General features: G+C 35.1%; 4 protein-coding genes across 5 annotated transcripts; 2 read left to right on the top strand and 2 right to left on the bottom strand.

The window, feature by feature from the left end:
* Window positions 1-188: 188 nt before the first annotated feature.
* Muskelin (muskelin 1) lies at window positions 189-7,667 on the bottom strand. Its single transcript, XM_083054864.1, has 12 exons — window positions 7,559-7,667; window positions 7,285-7,354; window positions 7,076-7,218; window positions 6,797-7,001; window positions 6,525-6,717; window positions 6,183-6,418; window positions 5,728-6,008; window positions 5,443-5,611; window positions 4,193-4,399; window positions 3,646-3,837; window positions 3,033-3,275; window positions 189-2,719 (listed from the first exon to the last, which is right to left on the bottom strand). The coding sequence occupies exons 1-12, from the start codon at window positions 7,645-7,647 to the stop codon at window positions 2,498-2,500; spliced, it is 2,250 nt and encodes a 749-aa protein (XP_082910990.1). The 5' UTR covers window positions 7,648-7,667; the 3' UTR covers window positions 189-2,497.
* A 712-nt stretch (window positions 7,668-8,379) lies between these two features.
* Window positions 8,380-15,922, top strand: LOC145945718 (RUN domain-containing protein 1). 2 transcript variants are annotated; one of them, XM_083054861.1, is made up of 10 exons: window positions 8,380-8,569; window positions 8,696-8,904; window positions 9,628-9,721; window positions 9,810-9,977; window positions 10,730-10,910; window positions 10,998-11,092; window positions 11,297-12,127; window positions 12,267-12,364; window positions 12,672-12,766; window positions 12,847-15,920. In XM_083054861.1, exons 1-10 carry the CDS (start codon window positions 8,567-8,569, stop codon window positions 12,951-12,953), a joined length of 1,881 nt encoding a protein of 626 aa, XP_082910987.1. In that variant the 5' UTR covers window positions 8,380-8,566; the 3' UTR covers window positions 12,954-15,920. The 2 variants fall into 2 exon arrangements, with proteins under 2 accessions (XP_082910987.1, XP_082910988.1); XM_083054862.1 differs by lacking the exon at window positions 8,696-8,904 and having other exon boundaries at window positions 12,847-15,922.
* Window positions 15,923-17,021: 1,099 nt separating this feature from the next.
* On the bottom strand, window positions 17,022-21,549 carry Nrk (Neurospecific receptor kinase). Its single transcript, XM_083054860.1, has 8 exons — window positions 21,037-21,549; window positions 20,637-20,827; window positions 20,116-20,377; window positions 19,772-20,014; window positions 19,162-19,346; window positions 18,419-19,067; window positions 17,897-18,278; window positions 17,022-17,286 (listed from the first exon to the last, which is right to left on the bottom strand). The coding sequence occupies exons 1-7, from the start codon at window positions 21,098-21,100 to the stop codon at window positions 17,914-17,916; spliced, it is 1,959 nt and encodes a 652-aa protein (XP_082910986.1). The 5' UTR covers window positions 21,101-21,549; the 3' UTR covers window positions 17,022-17,286; window positions 17,897-17,913.
* Window positions 21,550-22,350: 801 nt separating this feature from the next.
* On the top strand, window positions 22,351-25,171 carry LOC145945714 (tRNA methyltransferase 10 homolog A). The gene is made up of 5 exons (XM_083054857.1): window positions 22,351-22,601; window positions 22,963-23,272; window positions 23,366-23,512; window positions 23,672-23,777; window positions 24,246-25,171. Exons 1-5 carry the CDS (start codon window positions 22,462-22,464, stop codon window positions 24,551-24,553), a joined length of 1,011 nt encoding a protein of 336 aa, XP_082910983.1. The 5' UTR covers window positions 22,351-22,461; the 3' UTR covers window positions 24,554-25,171.
* Window positions 25,172-25,266: the final 95 nt, after the last annotated feature.

Below are 25,266 nucleotides of genomic sequence, written 5' to 3' on the forward strand. Positions count from 1 at the left end.
ATATATATGTATAATATATGTATACACATACACATATTATAAAGATATATATTATAATTATAAAAGCTGTATATTATAATTATATACATATATATATAATATAATTATGTATGTAATTATATTATAATTATACATATTATAACTGTCGTATATTATAATTTTATATATGTATTTATATATACATATATATAAAATTATATCTCTATACGATAATCTCTTGGATGGAGTGCAAGTGGATGAATAAATTGAATGATAAATTTGGCATTCTTGAAGCGGATTTACATGTGTAAAATAAATCCCAAACTCGTCGCTAGCTTCATAAACGTACTTTATAAACATTTATTATTATTATTTTTTATTATCTGACTAGAGAGTATTCGCGCTATATAGACATATTTCATTTCTATTTCTCGAAGTACGAAGAAATCAATATTTCGCGTGTCGTACATATTCTAACATTCTGGTCCTTCTAACTTCGAGACGTCCATTAACATGTGTATTTATATATATATCAGAGGAATGGCAGAGCGATTTTTTATTATTATTACAGCAAAAAACTACACTTTTCGTCTCTATACACGTATCATATTTATATATATATATATATACTGGCGTCTCTCTCGAGATATCCTTTTCGTTCTTTATTTTCTCTTTACAATTCCGTTATAGTAATCTATAGCGTATAACTCTCTCACAATTATATAAAAATTTTCCACACTTTCCTTACATCGTATAATTATATATTATATATGTACAAAGATAAGCCACGTTCGGATCTTAGCATTTGAAGTATAGTCTCTCGCTTCTCCTATAACGTTTTCACAAATATACATATAGTTGCATTATATATATTTATATATATTATATATATTATAATATATATATTATATTATATTATATATATTATATATTCTCTCGCTTATATATACTCTACAATGATTTTTTTTAAACTCGCGAGGCTGATTATGGGGGAAACAAGGTATCAATACGATCGCTATATACAACAAACTTTCAGCCAACGCATAATAAAACAAGTGCATCGTCGCGCGCAGAGAATTAAGGATACAGAAAAAAACAAAATCTCACGTTTTGACTATTTCGTCGCGAATATATTTACATGCTAACGAGAATCTAAGGTTTTTTTTAGCCTTGCGTCAAATTAAACAATTGGAAAGGGAGGTCTGAGAATATATCTATATAAGTCGAAAAGGGGGAAAAACGAGTCCCCATTATCAACTCGCATCGATATTTGCAATATAACATTTTTTTCGAATTTCACATCTCGTCGTCGAAAGGCATTCCTGGTGAACAAACTTGAATCTTCTTCAATCAATTGAACGCGAAAATCGAATAAACGAAAGTACACAAAACTAGTATATCTAAAGAAAAGATATTTTGCAAGAGGAAAAGCAGGAAGTTTCAGTCAACCCGAAATATACCTCTTTGTTGCTTTTGTTAGCGTAAAAAATAAGTAGAGAGATAATTATGCAATCGTTGAAGTAAACAAATATTACGACCTCATTGCAAAAAATTGTGCGTTATGCAATTAATTATAATTTAAAATTATAATTAATAGAGTAAAGTATAATTTATTAAATTAATTAGAAAATGAAATTATAATTGATTGGATAAGGAAGAATCGTGGAATCTCAATCGTAATATTTTCTACGTCTCTTTTTGTCACTATATATTCCTTTTTTTAACTAGAAAAAATATTAAATCATTCGTTTCGCTAAATTTAAAATCGTAATCGAATTTAGCGAAGCGAAGTAGTTTGAAAAAAATTAATCGAGTGTATATCGGACGTGTTGAATGAAACATCCCGCGAATATGAAATCGTTTCGTTTGAAGAGAATCTTCTTAGTGCATTTATATCTCATTTCTTCAGCCCTTCGTTCGATAAATATATATATATTATTCCAGTAAACATAATAACAACAACTTTATGGCCGCGCTGTATAAACGCATAGTTACAGAATATGGAAGAGATTATCTATATATAAAATCAATGTCTAGCTTACTTATGTTATTAGCTAACCAGTCGATTAGAAAGCTATCGATATCACAAAGTTCCGAGGGGAGGATTCATCTCACAAATCATACGTAATCGTAAATAAGTATAAATAACAAGTGAAGAGAATGCTCTGCTTCCTTTGTGGAAAGGGAAAACTCTCCAACGATTCCAACAAAATTCATCTCGTAAGAAATGGAATAAATAAAATTGCACAAGAGGGAGTTTTATCAAACGTCGAAACAATGTAACGCTGTAACTCGTCTTTCTTTTTTCCCATTAATTCCCGATTGAGTATGATTTGTCCAACATGGAGAAGCAAATCGCGCCAGTATATAAAATTATGGCAAAATTCGTCGTCAATCTACGGAGTTGTAACGAAGAAAAAAAGTTTTCGTCTCGAAAGAACGAAAAAAAAAAAAACGAATAATGTAACATGCACCAGAGAACATTCCGTCATTTAGGGTCTTAGGGGACCCGGTCCGATTATAACGGCAGGAGGTCGATCAGATTCGCCCGCGGTTGCGTCAACGATTCCGGGAAGAATTCCGCGAGCTTGTCGTAAAGCTCGGTTCGCAGATTGTGCACGTCGCGCGCATGCTGCGTCGTCGTCCCGGTCGCTACTTCGCTCAGGATCGCGTCCGGCTGGGAAACGTCCTCCAACGAACCGTTCTGTTTCCGGAATAATATCGATGTCAACAATTGGAACTGCAAGAAAGTAACAATCTGTCATCAGCAAGATTTCAACATTTACATGTTTACATATGTACATCGAATTGTCAATAATAAATATAAATAAGTAATGATAAAATATATATAAAATATATCATATAAATTTATAATATAATCATAAATATATATAAGATATATAATTATATAAAATATATTATATAATCATAAATATATAAATATATATAAAATATATAAATATATATAATATATAAAATATACAAAATATATAATATATATAATATAAAAAATATATAAAATATATTGTATAAATATATGATTTTATTAATACCTCTCTCGTTTGCTGCGTATCACTGTGATCGATAATCTCGAAGATCTTCGTTTGCAGGTACTCAAGAGCCTCTATGCTGTTGGTCAAGGCGAGTTCCTTGAACTTATGCTTCCTAATGATCAATTTGCATCTCCTCAAAATCTGTTCGGCCGTAGGTCGGCGCAGTTCCAATTGCCAAAAGTCATCGAGGCGCAGATTTGGTAAGCAAGATCTGCCTGGATTGCCGCCGAATAGAAAATGAACCTGATGAGAAAGTAAAATATTAAAATAGTATCGCTGAATTCGTCGTCGTTTATTTTTTATTTAAATAAGCGATTCGAGACCGCGTGGCAAAAATTATAACACTATACACTTTCAGCCATCTTCACAATTTGTAATAATCTTTCAACGTTACTTTATCAGAGTAGCTTCAGAAAATATTGTAATTCTATTATAAGTATGAAGCTTTCATCTTTAATTATGTATTTGTTTACTTTCTACAGAAAAGTTTCAGTTTTACAGTTCAAATGCTTTAATCGCTGTGTCAAAAAGGTATTATTTAAACATTTAAAAACTAAAAAAAATTTTTTTAAATAAATATATTTATTTATTTATTTAGAGAGAAACAACATACCTTCCTTGTGTGATCGTAAACGAGCTGATGCGCGAATCGCGGACACGGTTCGTAATTCTGCATTTTGCTCCAATATTTTTCGCCGACATTCTCGTTGCGATATATGCACGACCATTTGCTGCTCTGAATATTGTACACCCAAAAAGAATTTTGCACGTTGTCGTCCCTCTTATCTTTATCCTTGCTCAGACCCTGAGAAATATTGTGTTATTTTTATACACTGAATTATATTAAATATACGCTTATATACAGATTATATAATTATATACTTTACATCTATATATTTTTATCGTAATGTATGATCTACATAATCTCTTAATTATTTATTGATAATATTATATATATATATTGCTTATTAATATTATTAAATAATTTACTATTATTAAATAATTTAATATTATTAAATAAGAATTTTAATTATTTATTTATTCAATTTAATTATTTATTAATATAATTATTCATTAATGTATTTATCAATCTTAATTATTTATTTCTATTTTATATGCAATTTTAATGCTTATAAATCTCTCACGCGCGAGATACATACCGATAAAACGTAAATCTCGCCGTGTTCGGGATCCATGGTTGCTCTCTGTGTGAATCCGGCTGCTGGAACGTGACTGGATTCTTTCGTCGTGCCAAACTCGTTGTAATTAATGTACTCAACATGCTGCGTGTCGACTTCATAAGTGAAAAAGTCGCTCAAATATTCCTTGCCTCTCTGACCCGCGAATATGTACAATTTCCTCGATCGCTGGAAAAATTACAAGATACCCGTTACTGATGTCTCTCATCTCTCTTTACGCTTCTCTCATCAAAGATTACACTGTTCAACAAAAAATGACTTTTTTCGAACATTGGAAGGAGACTAGTCGCTTCTTATAGTTTTTTGGACGCTGAACACGAATCTGGTTTCCAAATTGCTCCATCACGTCACAATTTTGAGAAATTTGCAATTAAAGTTGCGAAAAAGGGCTATTTTCACGAACTTTGTCATATTATAGCTACAATATGTGACGTGCTGGAGAAGTTTTCTTGCAATCAAAATAAAGTATATTGTTAGGACTTTCAATCCTCAAAAGGAATTTTCTGTGTCGGTTATGATTAATAAGATATCCATGGTTAAATATGAAATGTATTGCGGAAGTTAGCTGTGACTCATCATTAACGATTTATCAAGTAGTTTTTTAAGTATGTTTATTTAAACTTGAGGTTTTTTTAGATCGCTGAATACGTATCCAATGTGAAAATTGTCAAACTTAAAATGATGGACTCAATATGACGGATGATAAAACTTAAAAAATGTTTAGATTGAAATCTAAACATTTTTTAACATATTAAGTTCTCCATTTTGAATTTGACAATTTTGACATTGGATACGTATTCAGTGAACCTAAACAACCTTAAATTTAAATAAACATACTTAAAAGCTACTTGGTAAATCGTTAATGACAAGTTAACTTCCGCAATACACCTTATATTTAACCATGGATATCTTATTAACCATAACTGATACCAAAAATACCTTTTGAGGATCAAAAGTCCTAACAATATACTTTATTTTGATTCCAAGAAAACACATATTGTAGCTATAATTTGACAAAGTTGGTAAAAATAGCCCTTTTTGCAACTTTAATTGCAAATTTCTCAAAATTGTGACGTGATGGACCAATTTAGAAACTAGATTCGTGTTCAGCGTCCAAAAAAACTATAAAAAACGACTCGTTCCGGTATTTTTTTGTTTGTTGAACAGTGTTATTGCTCATCAAAGATCAGGAAGGGAGAACCTGAACTGACCGAATGAAAAAGCATGGAATGACCGGCCCTGGATCTGTAGATCGGCATATCTTGCGAACAGGGTTTGTCAGCGATATCACAGGCGAGTCTAGTCCAAGTACCGGTCGGCACGTGATAAGAGTACAAACCCGAGAAGTGTGGCTCCGGTATTAGACCGTGTTCGTCAGCACTGCGTGATCAGAGAAACAACATCATCAGAATTGATCATCGACATCGACCGAAAAAAGACTCTATATAGACTATGATAAACAGAATTGCCACCTTTCTTCTTTCAAGATAACTCACTTTGTCGGATGAGTCAATACACGTCCGCCAAATACGTAAATGGTGCGCTTTTCCACGTCCATGGACATCTGATGATCGAAGACGAGCGGCGGCCCGCCCATGGTTCCCGTATCCTCCGAGATTCGCGTCCATTTGCTCGACTCGATGTCGTAAACGTAGAAGTCACTCTTCAGGTTCTCACACGTGCGATACTGCGTGTCCAAATACCTTCCCAACGTGAAGAGTTGCCGTCTTTGCGGATCTAGGCACATCTTGTGGCACGAACGTGCACTCGGGCCACCCTATTTATTTCATAAATCGCTTTATAATTTTGTTTTACGTATATTTTTTCATATATATTTCTTATTCGAATCCGAAATGATGAAATTTAATTATTGGATGTTCGAGTACATGTTGAACTCGAGCCTTACAGACTACATTATACAGTTGAATGAAATTTATCGAGTACTACCGACCACCGCCTCGGTATCCTTGCATATCAACGTCCATTTAGCAGCTTCTGTATCGTAAGACCATAAGTCGGAGAGATCCTGATTGCCGTCCCATCCACCGAAAAGATAAAGTACCTCAGCCGTAGGGTCTAGCACCATCTGATGACCTCCCCGCATCCCAGGTTTGGGCTCGCTAGACGTTAACTTGGTCCAAACTGCTCTATAAGTTTGAGCATTGATATAATCGCTTAAGAGCCCCACTAAAAATTAACGCATTTAACGATGTTATAAGCTATCAACGGCTATGAGAGAGACACGAAGGGGAAGATAACTGAAACGCGATCCAACTCGCGCGTTTGGACTCACTCGAGAGCGCGTTGCTGATAAAACGTTCCGCCTGAAGATGATCGCCCTTGGTAACCAGGAGATTGTACAGCGTCGACAGCCGCGAATCCTCCAGCGGGACGCCGGTGACCCTCTGCAAGGTCTCGACGATCTCGGGTTGTTCCATTTGTCGAAAGTGTTTCATGCACAGCCTTATTATCTCCTTCTGCCGGTACTGCAATATGACAGATGTGATTATATCTCGTGGAATTTATATGATAAAGTCTTTCTTATTATTTCGTTGGTGGATTTACCATGTTGAACCGCTCCAGACAAGGTCTTACGATCTTGGACTCGTTGATGCCGGTTAATCTAATGTGCCATATGGAAAAGTTGAAACTAGGACCCCAAGACTGCAAGGGAAGAATCTTTACGTATCGGATGGGAAAGCAATTGCCCTCGTTTTCCAGGACATGCTTTAGATCGAATTTCTCTGGTACCGAGTCGTTCCTTAGTCCGCTGAAACATTGAAGTTCAGGGTTGAATATACAAAGGAAGCGAATTGATGAGGAGAATGAATTGTCCAGGCGAACCTTTCCAGCAGTTCCATCATGTTCTCCGGTTCCAATCCACCGAATATCTTAAACTTCTTTATATTACACACATGCGTCTTCTCATATTTGCCAAAGGTGATGTACTTGACGATGGAAGGACTTTGAAGTTTCAGAATAAGATACTGGAAGATAAAATGAAGATAAAACGAGAACTGATGGGTAGGCGATATACTTGGGGCGATCCTTACCTGAGGATGATTGTCGATATCGGAGGACCAACGTGAAGTCTGATCCGACGGTATATCGACCACGATATTTCTGGAAGAAGACGAGTCGAGGTTAAAACGTCGCTGATTTTCGATCATCTCTTCGCGTGTTATTTCGAATACGAAGATTTGAAAGAGAGAAGATTCCGTTGGGGATCGGTTTCTTTTTAAGGTTAGGAAATCGCGATACAGGGGGTTTTTGTCGCCCTTGGAGAAGAACAGCGGAAGATATGACTTACGGATGTCGAACACTCACTCGGGTATGTAACAGGAAGAGTAACTGGAGCACTTGTAAATCCGATACTCCAACACCTTTTGAAAATCACCACTCTCGCTCGACGCCATGTTATACAAATGACATAACCTTCAACCTTTAACCGCTCGAAATACGTCGTGGACGTAGCAAGAGGATAGAGAGGCCACTCGCCATCGGTTTTCGCTCGTTTCTTCTTGCACTTTTTACACTTCTACACTTTCTGCACTTTTGCATTTTTGCATTTTCTACTCTTCTTCTCTTCTGCACTTTTTACACTTTCTGCATTTTTGCATTTTTTACACCTCTGCACTTTTTACATTTTCTGCACTTTTGCATTTTCTACACTTCTACACTTTTTATACTTGGTTTGTTCGTTTTCGTTGCACTAGTGAACTAGTACACATTGGTGCAATAAGTTAAAGTGAGACAAATATATTTTCTTTCACTCTAACTTACTGCACTAGTTCACCAGTGCAGCGAGAAGGAACAAACCAACTTTCTGTACTTTTGCATTTTCTACACTTCTGCACTTTTTACACTTTCTGCACTTATGCATTTTCTACACTTCTTCACTTTTTACACTTAAAAATTTGTCTCTTTCTCTCTCCTACTGTCTAATATTTAAATAAAAAATAAATATATATATATAAAAAAAAAATATTTTTCTAAAACAACTATTAATTAAAATGGAGCACTCTGTATATATTCTTTTATCAATAATGATGTGATGCGCCTGTGACGCGGCGCGCTACTGCGCATGCGCGGGTTTCGACTTTCCCATCCCGCGTCCGTCTCTCCATTATCTCACGATCTATGGACTACTTCGTCTGACGTCGCTGACGTCACGGCCCGTACACGTGCGCAGCTGATCAATTAACGATGATTTAGCTATTGAAAAGAAAAAGAGAAAAAGAGGAGAGTCCGCAATCTCTGTGAAGTCTCCGGATCGTCCGCGTTCGAGTGACAGCCCGGACAGCCGTCGTGATAACGTCGGGCACGTGAACTGTCATGGTACGTAAACAACAATCGCACCCAGACATATCACCAGCTGTCATCTAGCGATCCCAGAATACGTACGAAGAGTCGTACAGATCGATATATTATGTTTCTCTCGTACATATTAATCCGCGAACCCAGGAGGTGGGCGATCACCTGATGAACGACAAGGGGACCATGGACGGGGTACGGCGGGGTACGTCGCGGACCCTCTGCGAGAGCGACGAGATCGAGAATTCGGACGAGAGCAGCGAGAGCAGACCCTCCGGGGAGAGATGGGCCCCTGTGGGGGCCAACGACGGCGACGAGTTCGGGGACGAGTACAAATACGTCAACGCCAACGTCGAGAAGTGCGTTTCTCTCTCTCTCTACTTCAACTATAAACTTATAATGACTTGTGTATAGGATGATCTAAAAAAAAACTTGTTTGAGAGGTCATTTGAAGTAAAAATTGTTAGAGCAACATTGGTCGTATCTTGATTAGTTGTAGAACTACGAGAGATCAAAGTTTTATTAATGCGATAATAAATGATAAATTTAATGTTTAGTTGCAATATTCGAAAAAAGAAACATTTTATTTATTAATTAACCTTTTGTTGTGGGTAAATAATAATATAATGTACGAGTGCTCTATTTCAAGTATAATAACTTATACAGAGTGATCCACAATGAGTGTAAAAAACTTGGATAGCTTGTTCGAAAGGTCATTTTGACTAAAAAATTTTATATCAACATAGGTTCTATTTCTATTAGTTAATAGAACTATAAGAAATGAAAATTTTATTAAAAATATATGCGGTAATAAATAATAGATTTAATATCTAGTTACAATATTCAAATAACAAAACATTCTATTTATAAATTAACAATAAATAAATTAGCCACCTATTTTTGAAACATCCTGTATATATATTATTAATATTATTCTTACATATTACAATTATATACCGTGTATTCATTTTATTTATCATGTTATTACATAAGATTCGAAATTAAAAATGTAAATAGAAGATAGGCTTTTCCAAAAAAAGTGCGCACATTGTAGATAAAATAATTCTCTCTTGTGTTCCCAGTCTTGCGTACGATATGGAGAGGGTGAAGATGCTGGAGGAGGAGCAGGAGATGTTGAACTCATCTCTGATAGCATTAACCACCCACTTTGCTCAGGTACAAGGATTTAATTACTATATTCGTCCACAATTAAACTTAATTGTCCTGTTTCTTATATATTGCTAATGAAAACTCTCTTGCGCAGGTTCAGTTTCGTCTACGACAGATCGTGGACGCGCCAGCTAGCGAGAAGGAAACACTGCTCAAAGAGTTGGAGGAATTTGCGTTTAGGGGAATACCAGATGTACCCAATAGTTTATTCTTAGAGAGCAGATCTATCACGCCGACCTCTCCTATAGCCTGTGATCGAAGTGTAAGCCACACAGAGAGCAAACTTTCCACATTTTTCTCAGCATAGACGATTTTTCTGCTATATCTTCATCGATAGAACTGCAACATTGATTTCTCTATTGCTTTGTTTAGCGACTTAGTTTTTATCGCTTTGATGCGTAGCTTTATTCGTTATTTATTTTACATCTAGTCACTTTTATTATTTCTTTTTATATTATATTTTTGCATCTGTATTTTATTTATTATACTTCGTCATTTTTGTTTTGCATTCCATTTATTTATGTAAGATTTGAGTATATTTTATGTTTAAATATCTGTGTTTTTTATTCTTTTAATATTTGAATGCGCAATATAATTTTTATTCTTTTTATATTATATTTTTACATCTATCTCTTATTTATTATATTTCATAAGTTATTTTTGTTTTTTATTCCATTTATTTATATAAAATATGAACTTATATTTATGTTTTATGCTTGTGTTTTTTGTTCTTTTAATTACTATTTCCGAATGCGTAATAAAATTTTTCCACGTATTTTTCTTTCGTTCATCTAATTTATTTACATCCAATCCTTCTCTATGTATAATTAATTTAAGCTATCATGGGTGAAAGTAGGCTTAAATGCTTGTTATAAGTTTGTACATTTTTTTTCTGTGTTATAATACACAGCAGCGATAAGAAAACATTTTGCATATCTTTTTTTAAATGTTTCTAGCTATTTAATATTACTTGGTAGTTTTTTTCGCACCTAATAAATATATATGTGACTATAGGTGACTGATGTAATTACTGATGCGGAAGTCGAGTCTAAAATGGCATTGCAGAGAACGAAGCAGAGAGAACTGATAAGTCAATTAAAGTCTCAATTGGAGGATCTGGAAAAGTATGCTTACGAAACGGGTGACGCGGATCTACCGCAGAGCGTCATCCTCGAGAGGCAAAATATCATAATTAGTAGGTTTTAGAATTTTTAAATCGAAATTATATCATGACATTGTGTATACACGAAATTATCATAAAAATTGCTGATCATGCTCGCAGGTCACTTGAAGGAGAAGTTGAACTTTGACGTCGACGATTTGTGCAAGTTACCAGCAGACGATCTCAGGTGGCAAGTCGATTACGCCATAAGTCAAGTATGTAAAATTTGGAAAAAGAATTGCTACGCTTAGAATATCCACGAGGCTTCGAATAGAGAACATCTACTCCTTCTGCGAGACATTTGTAGCATGACAATATTTTTATCCCATACTCTTATTAGCCCTTTTTTTATCACCTATATATTATTATACAAATATTCGAAGCGACTACTATAAATAAAACGTTTCATCGCATGACAGATCATTAGCCCGTTGAAGATGAAGGAGCAACTGGTCTGCCAGCTGAAGACCCAGGTCGCCGACCTGGAGCGTTTCATCAACTATCTCCAGGGCGAGGTCAGCACAGAAACCTTGGCGTGCACGTGCGCGTGTCCGGTTCACGCGAGCGGTTCCGGGGCTTCGTCGACCTCGTACAACTCCAAACGGCGCTTTGACCGAGGAAGAGGACCAGCCGTCGAGAATGACGCGAGCCGCACCAGGACCCTGAACACCGTGCGGAAGGTGGTCGCGCTCTTGCACATGTTCCTGATGTCGCAGCTGGGCTGCGGCAGCGAGAGGGTCCGTCGAAACTTCGGGATGAAGAGGAATCCAGTGCACAATTGGCGGGATCTGCGCACCAGGTTGGACATCGCCGTCGAGCACGTCCTGGAGACGCTGGCGGAGATCTCGCAGCGGCAGGAGCAGCGTCGCCAGCATCCCGACGACGACGAGGACGACGACGACGACGACGACGTCGACGAGAACGATTACACGTCCGATTCGGACTCGGCGTCCCACGCTAACGCGAGGCTCACCTCCGCGGTGAGGAAACACCTCGCCATCTCCATCAGGGACCTCGTCCAGCACGGCCTGACCGCGGACGTGACGCGCTCTGGCTCCAGCGTCGTCCCGTTCGTCGGCTGCTTCCCCCAGCGCGACGTCACGTCGGCGAACTTCATGCACGTCTGGCAACTGATACTCAAGTACTACGAGATCAAGAACGGCCGACGTTACAATTCCAGTCCCGCGCAGAAGCTGTCGCAGAGCTTCAACCTCGACCTCGCGGCTGGCAGGATAGCCTCGTCGAAACAGGTTATAAAAGATATATATGCAGGATGTCCATATCAATATATACATATATATATTAATATTATATGTATAATTTAATGTTTATATATTTTTTCTATATTTATTATATATAAAATTTATATATATTTGTATATTTTTTTAGAGCTTATTGACGACTATAGGTAATATCATCGCCTCCCACAGTCCGTACAAGCGAAGCTACGATTCACACTTTAAGGCATTCGTATGCGCAGCTTTGAAGTGAGTAATGACATCATATTTATTTATTATAACTATTATAGCTATTGATTATAGTTATTATAGCTTTTATATAGCTCCCAAGTATAGCAAACTGACGTCATTAAATGTCAAAATGACACCATTTTGACGTCTCATGACGTCATTTGACGTCTAATGACATCAAAATGATGTCAAAATGACATACACTTGCTACCTGGGCTATTATAGCTATAATAAATAATTATAATTACTATCTGCTAATAAATAACAGCTATAATTGATTATAACTATTAGTATAATTTTTATTGAATTTAATTGTGTTTTTTAGCGCGAATAAACTGGTGATATGGCTAAAGTTGATCTTGCAATGTCAATATCTTCTGGAAAATTATTATCTCTCGTGGAGCTACGTCGTAAAGACAGGTATGTACGGAAATTTGAATAATTATAATCGAAAACGAGTGACAGAGCTGACTTCTGACCTGGGGAAAAAAATCTTACAGGCTTCCAGGATGCGTTTCACACCTTGGATCGCCTTACCAGTTACAAGTTCAACTTATCGGTGGACCTGGCCGTGCGACAGTTTCAGAACATAAAGGACGCATTTTGATTGTACAATCTCACCGTTAATATTTCGTTCAAATGACAATGTAGGACGTAGAACTTACATGCATGTATCTTCCGTAACACAAGTTATAAGACGAGAAATTGTACACGCGAGCGATAAAAAAATGTACAAGGCGAGTCACTGGAAATGGAATATACTTAAATGCAGTTCTCTCGCAAGGGTACGAAAAGATGTCTGTGAAACGCAATGTAGGTAAAGGTAAACACAACAGAGATATAATTGTTTCCTTTTCAATGGAATATTGTTATTCCTATTAAACGTGTAATTGTAAAAATGTTAAAAGCGTTAAAAGTCATCCAAATTGCGCTTCATATGATTTCTTTCGCACCTCTAGTCTAAGAGGGACATTTTCAGAAAGTTTTATTTCCGGTGACTCGCGCTGTATATGAGACTTTCAAAGTATCGATATCACAGAAACGTTCCTTTTCTTAGTCCCTAAGTGTTCAGTATATATATATATGTATATTAAACGCATATATAGAGTTGAATTTGCAATAACTATTAGGCGTAATAATGATTTTACCTTCTAACGAGGTATCGCATCAGTATTCGTATAGATCAGTTGTGAATGTACAAACTTGTTTCCTGATTTTCGCTTATATAGGACGATGATAGTTTACGAGTGTTGAAAAAAAAAATCTTAATTAGAATCTACATATCTATCGAGATATTTTCTGTTCGCGAAATGGAGATGTAAGAGCGTGAGGCGTGTTAAAGATACAAGAACTGAATCGAGCAAAGCTAGTCACCTCGAGAAATAATCATTCCATATTTTGCACATTTATGCTAAGTATCACGACGCATAAGAGAGAAAGATAAATATACCAAAGATGTTAATATCATGAGATCATGACTAGAAACTTGTTGCACCGAACACGTTTATATCATATATAAGGCGTTTTATGTATATCTACACTCATAAATTAGTATAAGAAAAATTATATATATATATAGATGTTGTATAGACTTTTTATAAAATCAAAATTATTTTTACAAAAAAGGTTTAGTCTCTTTGTAGAGCGTCGAATCTTTGTGGGTCGGCATTTCATGAAAAGCCTAGGCCTTTTGTGTAAAAATGCTGAATTTATAGAGCTGCAACATATATAGGTATATATATATATATGTATATATATATATATATATATATATATATATATATATATATATATGATATATGTAATATATATCTTACATAAATATAAATAAGATGCAAACCGAGTCTGCTTTTTATAAAACCGGTGAATTATGTTAAATTAGTTCCACATAGATGTAGACAAAATGAAACGAATATATAGATAAAAAAAAGTATATGCAGAAGATATATCTACAAGGATGCAATGTAAAGACGTAGTTGTTATGTATAAATAATACAGTTCTCTGATTGATACACATTAGCAGTTTTAGACATTTAATATTATAACATACAAGACAGAAAAATCTTCTGGGTCTTGGACATCTGTAATCGATGGAGAAAATAATCCAAAGTAATATGAAATTGGTTTATTCCTTTCCGTCAAGGTTGTACATCGGGTAAGAGCTTCGTACTTTTTCCCTCAAGGTGTTCGTGATACAATTATATCGATTATTGGATATTTTCAGCGTGATACAATTGGAAAATCTACAACGGAAAGAGCGATCGAGAAAAACGGTACAATAGGTACTGTATACACTGTATAGAAATAGTATAAACGGTATTGTCAGCGGTACAGACTCGTGAGACACGATTTATCGATTATTTACAAAGATCACACTACACCGATTGTTCGTTCAAAGAATTCGCACATTATGTCGTCGAGTTTTTGTCGCAGAATCGAGGGTTTTACATCGAGTACTTTCCAGCAACGGATCACAATCATACATTATGTGACACAGTGTCGACTTGTCAGCTGAAACGCCGCTTACTTTTACTTATTTTACCGCTAGAAGACAGAGCAGTCACTTTACAGCCTTTTCAAAGTTTAAGGTTTTTTTTTAAATTTATCTATCACTCAATAGAAAAAAAATGATAGCGAATATTGACTCGTGTCTTGTTGGAAAACACTGTGTCACACTATGTACATTTTGCTGGAAAGTACTTATTAATATAAATTTATATGGAAGAGCGCGTCGATGGAGAAACTTATTTCCGAGACAGTTTCTATAAATCCACATTGAAAAACAAGAGGGAAAAGTCCACGGCGATTCTTAGTAACGCGTGATCATCTATTTTTCAAGAAGATATGGATTTGGGAAATTTTCTTTGTGTTCGGAAATAAACTCTCTTCGATTTTTATCCTCATCAAGATGGTGAAGGTAGCGAAAATATTTTTCTCGACGGAGACGATATCGTGCTCTTTCCTTCTCCTCTTAACGATCAATCGGAACGAATACACGCGAGTTATTCGTAAAAAATAAATCGACGAGATCGAAGAAGTACACGTAGTCCTACTGCATACTCTTACACGCTGAATACAAGGTATTGTAAGAAAAGAAGTAAACAAAGAAAAAGAAGAAGAGATCATTCATTATACACGCAACACCTATAGCGTATGTGAATACGATTCCCCCGTAATATAGACGCAACAATAACACATTTACTGGAATGTAATTGCGGCAGTGATGAAAAATGGCTAGTGTCATCGATTCAGTCATCGATTTCTCAGTCTCCGGTGTGTTTCGTTAAAATTACAAGTCGAAACGAAACAAGCGAATTTATCCTTCCTAACAAGGCGAGTTAGCGAGTCGAAAGTCGCGAACTTAATAAATTAAGGGACAACTAAATAACGCGAATTAGCCTTTTCCATAGGGTATTTTCCCATATACCCTACATCGTATACACACTAAAAATCCTAAAAATCCTACTTTGAATTTCTTTTACGCATTTTAAACATGATTAGCAAACTTGATAAACGCAATGATAAGGATAACTTAATTTAAAAATTATTATACAAGAAAATTATTCTAGCGAAACGCCGGCTTATGTATTATATGTATCAGTAGAAGAGACGCGTTTTTTTCCTTAATTTACAACAATCTTTCGGTGTACACTCATTTAATAATTCGCTTAATAACACCTCTTCCTCATAATTCTTTTAATTTTTCGGCACACTTAATATAGGTTTCATTTATGTCTTTTCTTTTCTTTTTTCTTAGCACAGCAAACGATCTAACAACCTAACACACGTCTAACAATCAAGGAGCCTCTAGATATAACGTCGCTAAATGCGCTCTTATAGCCACACCGCATTTATATTATTATTTGTACAGATTCGAGTTATGCTTTGCTTGTAAAAGCGTTACTTGAATCCGAAATTAGAGCTGCCACCTTGACACTTCGCTGTCTGAAGACTATAGGCCTGAGAGTGAAGAAGAAAATGTGCACATGTATAGTGAGTGCAAACGCGAAAAACTCGTTGTTAAAACTCATCCACTTCTTATATAAAAGTGCGTATAAAACAAATCTTCGATATATTTAATGGAAAAAAAAAAAAAAAATGTGGAACAATTCGCGCAAATGTTTTTAAAAACATTATGTAAAATTGTTTAAGTTTCTATTAGCGAGAACCAACCAAGTATAATGTGAGAAATTATTCTCTGCCTATATAAATATTTCTTTTTCAGGAAAGATAATTCTAGACGACTTTATTTTAGAAATTATGATTAATTTAACTAATTACGAAACATAAAACTTATTCAACAGACATAAAAATATTACTTCACAAAAAGCACAATATTTTTTTTTTAAATAAATTATATAAAAAGAGAAAAAAAATAGTGTAAAAATCTCTTTCCCAAATTTTTATACAAATTATACTTAGAACTTAGTTTCGATTAAAAAGTAATAAATACAAAGATATAAATATTAAATTATAAAATTGTCATTCGTAAAAATTGATTACAAATTAAAATTACACATCGACACACACACACATGAATCCATATATTATATATATTTATATTTATATTTTACTATACGAACCGGAGATAAAGAAAAACTAGATCTCCGGGGAATTTCCGATTCCGACGAAAATCGGAAAAATGGCAGCTCTAATTGGATAATCGGAAGCTGTGATTAGAAACGAGCGTCAATCTTCTTCGAGTTAGCACGTTATTCGAAGGAAGGAACTTTTTCTTTCGGATATCGTGCCAAGTGGAAAGTGTAAAAGAGCAGTACTATGTCCCTCAAACAGGGACAAACATCCACAAAGTTTAGAAGACGAAGAGAAGTTTTAACGCAACGTCGTTTACGGTGGATATTGCGCTTTCATTTTATACATTGGTCCTTTTCCGACTTCTCGCGACTGATAAGTGATCTCCGATATCGAGGTGAATCCAACTATAAAAAGGCAGGCAGGCATTTTACATCACACGCATGATACACAATACAGACTTAATTATCTGGAAATGTATAATCAATGTAAGTAGCAGAGATACACACATGACGTGATATCTCTCCTCTCCCCCTTATTCTTAATTAATTCGTCACACACAGCGTGAAATTCGATCCAGAAAGATAATATTTTATCCTAGCGTGTAAATATAATTTTATATATAAATTCTATTAGTTTCATATAATTTTACATGTATGTTATTATTTCATATTTTTTCTAAAAGGTTTCAAAGAGGAAAAAGTGACAATTTTGAATTTTAATAACGTCATTTCTCAAGGTCATTTAAAGGACTTTTTTTTTTTTTTTTTTTATGGAACCATTCTAATTTTTTTTCAGCAATATTTGATTATATTAATTAAAATGAAATGACTCTCTCTATGTATTGAAACACAATCTGATTTTAGGTCAATTTATTTAAATAAGATTCTCGAAACCAGATGAGAAATGTGGAGAATATTTTTACGATAGAATATGTTTGGACTCCTGTAAATATTTCATGCTGTGCGTGCAATTGTGGAAAAAAAAAAGATAGAAAGAAAACAGATCGACTATTACCATCATGATTATTACATTCACACTCGAATGCGTAGCGGGACGCTGTCCGACTTGCACTCGGCCTCCAATTCCTGCCTGATGCCGTCGAGAGTCTGATAAATGGTGCGAAATGTAGGCCGGTCGGAGGGTCGCCTGTTCCAGCAGAGTTTCATCAAATCGTAAATCGATTGCGGCGTGTTGTCCGGACATCGCAGCACGTTGCCCTCCTTGATGTACTTGACCACCTCCTCGTGCGTCATCCCGTAATACGGTTGCAGCGCGAAGCTGAAGATCTCCCACAGACAGACGGCGAACGCCCACACGTCCGACTCGACGGTGTACTTGTTGTAGAGTATACTCTCCAGGGGCATCCATCTGACTGGGATGGCATCTTGCTCGTCCCCTATATTTTTACCAGAGTATTATTGCAAGGCAACGACATTACAGGGTCTGAATATGAGCAAGATAGTCGTGGCAACTTAAAAGAAAGTTTCTTCTAGGTCTATTGAACAATAATAGTGAGATATAAAAGAGAAGGATAACCTTTATAATAATCCTGCAGGTATATCTTCTGCGACAGGCCGAAGTCGGCGATCTTGACGATCATCTGATCGTTGATGAGGCAGTTGCGCGTCGCCAGGTCGCGATGGACGAATTTCCGGTCGGACAGGTAGACCATACCTGAGGCCACTTGCAGGGCGATGTTGATGAGGTCCATGTGCGAGAGCCGCGATGGCTCGCTCGCCATAGGGCCGTTGTCGTCCGCACTGGGCACCCGGATGACGTAATTGCTGGGCGAGCACGAGCGCAGGAACTCGTTGAGGTCGCCCCGGCCCATGTACTCGAAGAGCAGGCACATCGGCCGACCGAGAGCGCAAACACCCAGGAGCTTCACGATGTTCGGGTGATCGAACTCGGCGAGGAGACACGCTTCTCGCTCGAAGTCCCGCAGCAGGTCGTCCGACGCCTCCTCTTTCAGCATCTTCACGGCGACGTTCGTGAACTCCTCGTCCGCGATCAGCCCCGGCGCCTTCGCCTGGAACACGCGACCGAACGCGCCCTGACCCAGGTCCCGCACGTAGATGATGTTGTTCCGGGGAAACTCCAGCTTCTCCAGCTTGGGATTCAGCTGCGCGCTCGTCTTGTGATACGCCTCATTGTTGGGCAGTTTATCCAAATCTATGTTCACGTCCTGCAACGAAAACAAATGTTTAGAATGTAAGTATATAATCGACGCGAAAATGGTAAATATGAAGAAAGAGAGAAATATTTTTTAGTAAGCGTACCTGGTTATCAGTCGGATTATAGCCTCGATGACGCTTGTGCAGTCTTTGACTCAGGAGAATAGATAGTAATGCACTGGCTACGATTACAAAGCCCAACGCTGATAGTATAAGCACCAGCGTGTTACTAAATAGAGTATCCATCATTATGTCTTTTGGTTCAATCTCCACTTTAGTTGTAACGTTATCTGTGCAAAGATAATGAATCATTTTATGTACATAAAATCACTATTACTTATTGTATTAGAAAAAAGGAGAGATATTAATTTACAAAGATATTCGTAGAATACATGTATATATTTTATAAGTAAATAAAGAAGCATTTTTTAAATATTATATTATATTTTATTTATATTATATATTATATATTATATTATATTTTAAATATTATATATATATATATTAATTATAAAATGATAATATAAATATAAATTATTTATATATATATAATATAAATTATAGTATTTATATATTAATATAAATTATAAAAATATTATATATATAAAATTTAAATTACTTAAAAAAAAAATTTATTTTTAAACTTATTACTCTCTGAACGTTTTGATATATTTAACATTGATAAATGGTTCTTATAATATTTGATTGTACTCACCACATACAGGAATATCGCAATGCTGCCAGCGTATCTGGGGATCAGTGGTGAAGCACCAGGGCACTGGCTCGTCGCCGCCCGCGTTTCTACAATAATTTTCACTGTATCGAATCTGCGGGAAGACATCGGGCGGTTTATCGTGATTGTGCGGCACCTGCGCATTCCACGATTGGCAGTCTAATCCGTATTTCGTCTTGTTGACCTTTCCCATGTAGAATCTACCGTTGCCTCTGATGCAATCATCTACAAAGGTCCATACATTATGTACAAATCAGATACCTCATGCTTTCAGTAATCCATCTTTATATTATGCGACTGTGTTATTTTCAGGAGGAACAACTTACAGGTAACAATTTCTTCGTCCATGTCGGTAAGATGTACGTGGGAGCAGGTAGGGAAATTCTTGTTCACTTTGGGCAAACTTTCGCACTCTGGTAGTACAAAATGACCGCGTGAACGAATGTAAATATCTCTCTGCTTGTTGTCTTCGATAATCGCCCAGTCGTTGAAACAGAATTGCTGTCGTATTGCCATGCAATCCTCGTAGCATAATGGCAGGCCTATCGATTCGTGGCACAGTGGAAACGCATACATGCAGAGCATTTTCTACAACAAAATAGAAATGGTAAATATACTCCTTTATCAATTCTTGGTTCCTTAAGGCTTATGTAAGTATATTACTTAATATAAGTATTTATTATAAGCTTATATAAGTATATATTGAGTATAATATATTATTTATGTATAATATATTAAATATATTATAAGCTTATATAAATATAATGTATTAAGTATAATATAATATATAAATATATATATAAATGTAATATATTATATTATATTATATAATTTTAAGAGATCGCACTTCTGCCGCTGAACGACATGGCTCCAGAAGCGTCTCTATCAGTTCCTCCCAGAGATTCGTCGTGATCTTCTCGTTCAGCCATCCTCCGGGATTGTCGTTGGAATCATTAAACCAGACTTTCCCGATTCCAGTGAGATACTTCTTGCAGATCTTGCCGCTGTAGGGTGCGCAGTAACCCTGCGACTCTGGCTCTGATGGAAACGAAATTATATTTAAAAAAATATATATATTTCACATTTCAAATATAATTGGAAAAAATATTTTTCACATTTCAAATTTGAAAAAATAGAATTTTCCTATTTTAAATATATTTGAAAAAAAAATATTTTTCGTGTCAAATAAATTTGAAAAAAATGTATTTTTCTTTTTTTGTACAATATAATTACACAACAATACGTACTTGCTTGTGTGGCAGTGAAGCGCAGAAATATCGCTAGCGAATAAATGACGGCCCAAAACACCATTATTTACATTCATCTATATATACATACATATATACACGCATGTATATATTTATTTATTTATTTATATATAAATGTAAATCTATATGTATATATATAATATATATATATAAAAGCTGTCGTGAAGTAATGCGAATGCCGAGGAAGGCTCACATGTTCGATGAGAAAAATCGTTGATTCACGCGAATTCGCGAACGTTTCCACCCCTCTTTGCTCCCTTCAGCGATTACATCGAACTATTCTAACCGAGCGAACGAGAGACGCGATATCTTCCGTATATCTTCCGCAGAACGATTTATCATCCCGTTCCATAACGAACGACGTAAATAATCACACACATGAGACTCTCTTGCTGGGTGATTCTTGATTATAATAGAGATACTTTCAATTTATCGATACTTGTATTCGGCGGCGCCGATCGGGTCAGTTTATCATGGCGATAACCCTTCAATTTAGAGGTTATAGTGGCCATAGATGATGTGAGAAAATAGATAGCCAACTCCTATTTCGATTCAAAATAGCGTTTCAAGCGCCACCTAGGCAACTTTTTTAAATTAAAATTTTTACATTATTTTTAAATAAAAGTTACTTTATTTTATTTTATTTTAAATTAAACAATTTTTTTAATTTAAATTTAAATTCAAATTTTTTTTTAATTAAAAAAAATTTTTTTAAACAAAAAAAATTTTAATTAAAAAAATTTTTTAAAGAGATTAAAATAAGCGCATTGATGCGCTATTAACATATTGATTATATTCTGATTGCTGATCTCATCAAAAGTATTAATACTGAACATACACTGATTATATTATTATATAAAAAATAAAAAATTACACAAAATACACAGAAAAAAATGGCAAATGTCAAGTCATAAATCCAATAATAAAAATTACATTATTTTAATTAAACTGTATTTATTTATAATAACATTTATCATAAATAAACATTTATTATTAAAACAACTACTATTTTTCAAGAATAAAACTAATTCATAAATAAAACTAATAAATAAATAAAAATAATAAAATAAAAAATAAATAAATGAAATAATAAATAAAAGAATAATAAATAAAAAAGATTTTTCAGAAATAATATTGCAAAATAAAATAAATAAACAAATCTTTTCCCTCGAGCTGATATTTTCTACTCACAAGCGCATCTATTTCTACTCTATTATCTATGATACGCGGCTCAATGGATCTGCGCATGCGCACACAAGTGGTGAAAGCGCGCATGCGTAGAAGAACCAGCGATTAATGGCGCGGATTCAAAGCACGCAAAGCGCAAAGCGTTTCAAGTTTCAAGGTTAAACACAGTTTTACACGTATGATCACGCCGGGAAGGGTCGACGATTATTCGACAATATGGACAACGCATGTCCCGAGGAAGAGAACAAGACTGACGTCGCGAACACGTCGCTCGAATCACCGTCGAATATGAGCAAGCGTCAATTCAAGAGAATGCAGAAGAGGAAAAAATGGCTGGAGGGGAAGACTGAAAAGAGGTTAGGAACTCTCGCGCGGTTTCAACATTCAAAATTTTATAAATTTTACAACTTTTTTTTGTCGTATCTTCCATATTTTTAAATCATCAAAGATTATCTTCCCATTGAAAAGAGAAATTTATATATCTTATTTTCTATCTTCGCAATTTTTATGTCCACTGGGGTGAGAATTTATACTACAATTTTTATAGAGTTTTTATATACGTTTTTATAAATAAGTATATAAATATAATATATATATATACTATATATTTTATAGTATATGTATATACTATAAATAGTTATGTATAATATAATGTATAGTCTTTTTTATTCGACAAACTTTACGTTACACCTCATAACGTTGTATCTCTCTATACAGATTGAAAGAGAGGGCTAAGGCGAGGGAGAAACGCGCGTACGCGCGCGCAAATAACTTGAGCCTAGGTCCATCGAGGAAGTTCTTGAAGAAAAGCACCATGGCGATCAGTCCCTGCAAGCTGATGGTGGCCATTGATTTGTCATTCGATGATTTAATGATCGACAAGGATATTGCGAAGCTAACGAAGCAGATACTGAGGTGCTACACCTTGAATAGAAGAGCCACAGCACCGATGCAGTTCTCCCTCACCAGTTTCACCGGAAGGTCGCGAGTCGACATGGAGAAACACAACGGATATGAACACTGGGATGTACGTGATAAACTGTTTATAAGTTTGCTTCTCCTGTCTAGGATTAAGAGCGATTTGACGGATGATTAGATGTTTCATTGCAATGGTTTGCAGGTGAACTTTCATACAGCGTCGTACGTAAACGTTTACCCCAAGGACAAGATTGTGTATCTCACGAGCGAATCGGAAGACGTGATAGATCATCTCGATCACGAATCGGTATATGTCATAGGCGGTCTCGTCGATCATAATGCGCACAAGGTGAGATATTCTGGATATCATTCTATCTTCTTTCAATACCAGTGAACAACAAAGATAGAACGATACTCTGTCGCACTGTGTCCTTGTTGGAAAGCACCCTCTATTTGACTCATCATCTCTCCTTGGCGAATCTCTCTATAGAAACATGTTTGAAACTAGGGTATATGTCACAAATTAGCGAGAGACGCAGGCGTCAGACATGGACGATTACCCTTAGACAAGTTTCTGCAGATGAAGGCTAGGAAGGTGTTGACCATTGACCATGGTATGGAAAGACATTGAATTTTTTTTTAAGAAATTGTAATATCTTTTATATATTTCTAGGAGTGTTTAATTTTTAGCGATGGGATTAAAGTATTTTACAAGTAGGTTCGAATTTGTATGGTTTATTGAAGTCTTTATGATTATTTAAAAAATGAAAAAAACCATTTCGAATCTTGCAGATACTCAATCTAAAAAATTCGAATATAACTGTTCTAAATTCAATTACTTGGAAAGTATAATATATGAAATGTAATTTCTTACGAGTTTTATTCAAATTTTACAAAATGAAACTTGATTATATTGGATTTGACTCGAATTTAATCCCATCGCAGCTATTTTCTCTCTGATTACTTTTACAATGAATAAATTTTGAATAGAATTAAATTTATACTAAATAGATTTATTGTTTATAATCAAATTCAAGCAATGCGAGTTGAGATTTACACTGACAACGATTGAACTTTTCCAGTTTTCGAGATACTACTGAGAGTCACGGAGGGCAATACTTGGCAAGAGGCTTTTCTGAAGGTGTTACCGGAGAGAAAAAACGCTCGACCGATCGTTCCTGTGAAATCCGAAGAGGAGGACTCGCGAGATTCGAAGCCTGTCGATGTAAATAGTGCAATGCTAGTCAATGTAAATAGTACAATGCAAATCGATGTAAGTAACACAATGTCAGTCGATATAAATGACGTTTGCGATAGGAAGAGCGATATTAAATTGGAAAGTAACATAGAATCGAAGAAACTTTTAGAAGAGCACTCGTGTGCGACGTAAATGCACGAATAGCAGCGTAATTAATGTTAAATGTCTTGCAAAATTAGAAGCTTGCAATGATATATCCTTGAAATATTCTTGATTATAATACAAGTTTCTAAAAATGAGAAAAATCAAATTGTAAATATTTTAAATATATTTTTTTAATGGAAATAGAAGATGGATATTAAATATCGCAAGTAAATGGGTTAATTAAGAACCTAGCGTGATAAGCAATGCGCAAATTGTTTTTTCTTGATAAAATATTGTTTATTTAGTACGTTTCGAATTATCTTCAGCAAATATAATCGGATTAATCGTGTGTGCGTCTTCCTATGAATTCACAAGGAAACTTTGCAAACTTGAAAATTCTGGTTTTGAAATTTTATACACATGTAGAAAGAATAGATAAATTTTTTAAATTTTTAGTTGCAGCTCAAAAACGATATATCTCGAAAAATATTCAAGATATTAGAAAATATTTTATACAAAAGTGTCAGTAAGAATACTTTTATTAAATCACACTAATATTTTGAAAAAGTTGAAATTTTTTGTACAAAATATTTTTGAAAATTGAAACTTTTGTATAAAACATTTTTGATATCTCGAATATCTTTTGAAAAAATAATTTTTGAAAAATTTTTTTAATTTTTGAAAAAAGAAAAAAAATTGTTAAACATAGTTCGAAATTAGGACCAAAACGTATTAAGAAAACAATATTTTAAAAACAATTT

This window comes from Prenolepis imparis, unplaced genomic scaffold (genome assembly GCF_030444845.1).
Source record: "Prenolepis imparis isolate NDT839.2.m4 unplaced genomic scaffold, iyPreImpa1.0 SCAF_14, whole genome shotgun sequence".
Lineage (NCBI taxonomy): Eukaryota > Metazoa > Arthropoda > Insecta > Hymenoptera > Formicidae > Prenolepis > Prenolepis imparis.